The sequence below is a fragment of the Montipora capricornis genome, chromosome 3, assembly GCF_036669925.1.
Source record: "Montipora capricornis isolate CH-2021 chromosome 3, ASM3666992v2, whole genome shotgun sequence".
NCBI classification, from domain to species: Eukaryota; Metazoa; Cnidaria; class Anthozoa; order Scleractinia; family Acroporidae; genus Montipora; species Montipora capricornis.
This window is the reverse complement of record NC_090885.1, coordinates 52133574-52137429: the sequence shown is the minus strand read 5'-3', so window position 1 is coordinate 52137429 and position 3856 is coordinate 52133574. Positions and strand designations below refer to the sequence as shown.

Below are 3856 nucleotides of genomic sequence, written 5' to 3'. Positions count from 1 at the left end.
TTCTTCCAGAAATTGGCTCTATGCTGCGGTCCGGACTTCGCTTTTCCATGACGCTTATCACCTATGGAAGTAAAAGTGGCTTTTGAAAAAGCTTTTTGGAATCTTGAGCCAAAACTGAGCGACGTAAGCAAAGAGCTAGCAGCTACAACTTTGTATTCCATTGCCCTCAATTATGTTAAGCAGAAAGGTCCAACACCTCCAAAATCAACCCTGAGAGCGATCGGCCAATTGAAAAAGAATGAGGATATCATCATAACAAGACCAGATAAAGGCTCTGGGGTAGTTGTTATGGATAAATCTGAGTATGTTCGTCTTCTGTACGAAGCATCTATCAACGATGAAACCAAGTTCGTACACATCAGCCTCGAGAGACCAAATACCAAGGGAAGGCCTCCTAAGCATTACCATCCGCTGCTTCAAAAAGAGAAGAAATTGGCTTCCATTGTGAGGAGAATTCTACCAAAATACATTGCCGACTCACTCGTCCAGAAAGGCTCAAGGCTTGCCCACCTCTATGGCCTTCCAAAAACACACAAGGAAAAGTTGGCAATGTCAGTGTCAAGTCTCAGTCAAGAGAAGAGCTCTGGGGTCGAGATTGCTGGGACCTATAACTGTAAGCTCGCTAAGTGGCTAGATGAGAAGCTAAAGCCTCTATCTACCAATGAACATACCATTGGTGATATCTTCTCCTTCGCTGATGATCTCCAGGAGATGGAAATTGGTGACCATTATTTTGGTGTCATATGACGTTTCTGCACTATTTACCAACGTACCTGTGGAGGAGACAATTGGAATCCTAGTGAGAAAAGCCTTCAAAGGCGGTTGGTTTTAATAAAAAGTACAACCTTAATATTACTAAAGCAGACCTGATTGAATTGTTGGAAGTTTCTACCAAAAATCAGCTGTTCCAATTTCACAGGGCTCTCTATGAACAAGTGGATGGAGTTGCCATGGGTTCTCCTCTTGGACCCCTGATGGCGAATGCCTTCATGTGTAACATCAAAGAACAACTAGCAAACCAAAACAAGATGCCCACTTTCTATAAACGCTGTGTTGACGATACCCTCAGCATGATGCTCAATGTTCAAGTTGCCTCCACATTCCTCTCAACATTAAATGAAATACACCTTTCCATTAGTTTTACAATGGGAAACTTCCTTTCCTAAGAATGGAAATCATCAGAAATATCGCCCGGTTAGACAGAAAGGTTTACAGAAAAACCAACTTTTACTGGGCTGCTTCTGCACTACCATATCCACGTTGATACGAAGTACAAACATTCTCTGTTAAAACTAATGCTGGACCGTGGTTTTAAACTTTCTTTAAACTGGCAACTTTTTCATCAAGAATGCGAACGCCTAAAGGAGATCTTCACACGTTTGTATTATCCAGGGCCCCTCATACAAAACACCATCAGGTTCATTGAAATGAAGATGATGGTGAGCACATGACCCCGCAACAAGCAGGTGAAATTCCTGTTAGAATACCCCTGCCCTTCAAAGATCAGAGATCAGCAAACAAGCTGCACAAGCAACTTAGCAAAAAGATTAATACTGAAGTGCATCCTGTCTTAACAAGCCGCAAGATCTTGTATCCTACTTCTGGAGTTATGTTTTTAGAGTCAATGGTAAATTTGAACACAAGGTATAATTCCTGCATGTATAATTATTATTTTTATTCGATCCAATATTTTAAAAAACCTGGCCTTCAACCTCGAAGAGTTAACCAAAAATTTGTCTCCAGCAATAAACTGCCACCTTTTATAGCCTTTGGAGTCATGCGTCTTCAATGACCAGAGGCAAAGACAATCCAAAGCCGAGCGAGACTGGTGTGACTCAGTCAGGAAAACCGGGTACTATATTGAAATTGAGGCTTCATTAGAATTTCTTGTCACATGAGGTCGTCACACGATCAAGAAAGAGAACAGGTAACTCCACTTTTCTCGAGCCTTTCACTCGTCACTTTTGCAGCCTTCCGATTTTTGTGGATTGCAATAAGGTAAGAAAGCATTTTGTATACATTTTAATTGCATGGAATGGAAGCTTTCTCGGTGTGTAAATGTAAATCACAGTTGACCAAAACTTGCGATTTCACACCTCCGAGGCCCTGACAGGAAGGGGGTACCATGTTGCTTGTCTGAATTTTAAAATCACACATGTCGGGGTCTAATCGGCTCATTCTCGGCCTTGACGTCACTGTCGGAATTTTGCTGGGAAAGGATGTCTTTTGTTGGAATTTCATTTTATGTGCTGTCGCTACTTTTTGGGCCATGTTCCTTGTCAGAATTTACCCTGTCAGGGTAGATTGATTAAAGTTGCATACAAATGTACAGTATGTTTTGTGTCCCGTTGCCTTCTTGTACCTTCATGGTTTCAATCAAAGACGAATTTTACTGCAGGTATTTTGCTCTGAGAGAAAGATGCCCGATCAGTGGACTCGCCAGACAAAGCATGATTTAAGTTAAAAGCGTCTGTTTGATCATTCCCTAGTCTCCTTAAGTTAAGGATGGTCATAAGCTTTCCCCATAAATATTGACAGATACCCTAATATCCGTTGGATTTTCTTGTAAATTGTCAAAAACTTTGCCACATCAATTGTATGATGGGTAAGTTTTGCGACCAGGCCTCATGGACTGTCACACAATTTCTTCCCTCTTTGGCAGTGTCCCTAAACTTAACAGGAAAGCTATCAACATAAGCCATCCCTTAAATCAGTTATTAAACCGAAATTAGTGGATCTGTGACCCTATCACCCCAAGACTGGTAGCAAATAGAACCCCCAGCCACAATGTTCCAGGGGTGAATTGTCTGAAACAAATTGCTTTCTTACCTACAGGTCCATCATATGTCTTCAGAATTGACTGTTAGCTATGGTGTAATTGGTTGGGTGCAAAAAAGTGAAGAAACACTCCAAAACGAGCTAGTGGAGGTTGTTGCGCTCTCAAAAGCCTGATTTAATGCATTCATCAACATTGGTTTGAACATCTATTTGAAACCTATTTTGTACTTGCATTATTGCTATTTCAAAACTATTTTAATGCTATTTTAAATCTATTGTTGGCTGTCTTGATCACTGTTCACAGCTTATTTCAAAACTTATTTTCTATTTTAAACCTATTTTCACATTCATTCACACTATTTTAAAGCTATTTGGAGGCAATTTTTTTAATGCAATAATTTTACCTACTTTTTCTCCTGTTTTATTGTAGTAATTTTTCTCAATGCAGTGCTATTTTAACCCTTATTTTTGTCATTTCTGAACACTATTCTAAACCTATTTTGCATCCAGTTATCTCTGTTAGCCAAGGCTATTTTTTCCCTATAGAGATAAAATAGTATTAAAATAGCATAAATTGACTATCAAAAATAGGGATAAAATAGTTTCTCTTCATGCATGACACAGCATGGAGCAGCATGTCTTCCCATTCAACACTGTTGCATTTCATAAGAAGTCGCGGGCAGTTCGAAAAATGCTCAGATGCATTTCCATACACTCCTTCCCAACCACAACCAACACTTAGGCACTCAACCGACAGTGCATGGGTTACATAGTCCAGTGCAATGTTCACGCATATATTTGCAGCCTGAGAGTCCTTTCGGCGCATTTAGGCGCCTGGGTTTTCTTTGTAAGTTCCTTTGGGCATTTGAAACATCCAGAATAGCCACAATTTAAGCTGACGGGCTTAAGCATAGTGTTGTAACTGAAATAAACGGAGCACCAATCCCTGATTATGTCGTTGCCAATGTGATAAAGTATACTAATAGACTTATAATTCCCAGTTTCACTTACCAAATAGAATAGAGCATTTGTTGATCCACAGGTAATGAAAAGCAACAATTGACTGCTGGCTCAGGTG

The 3856-nt window shown here is 40.1% G+C and overlaps 1 protein-coding gene across 1 annotated transcript; it reads left to right on the top strand.

Annotated features, from left to right (window-relative positions):
- The first annotated feature begins 63 nt into the window (after window positions 1–63).
- LOC138040542 (uncharacterized) lies at window positions 64–747 on the top strand. The gene has a single exon (XM_068886246.1). The coding sequence runs from the start codon at window positions 64–66 to the stop codon at window positions 745–747; it is 684 nt and encodes a 227-aa protein (XP_068742347.1).
- The last annotated feature ends 3109 nt before the right edge of the window (window positions 748–3856 follow it).

Coding starts and splice junctions, on each gene's coding strand:
- LOC138040542 (XM_068886246.1), top strand. CDS start 64: ATGGAAGTAAAAGTGGCTTTTGAAAAAGCTTTTTGGAATCTTGAGCCA.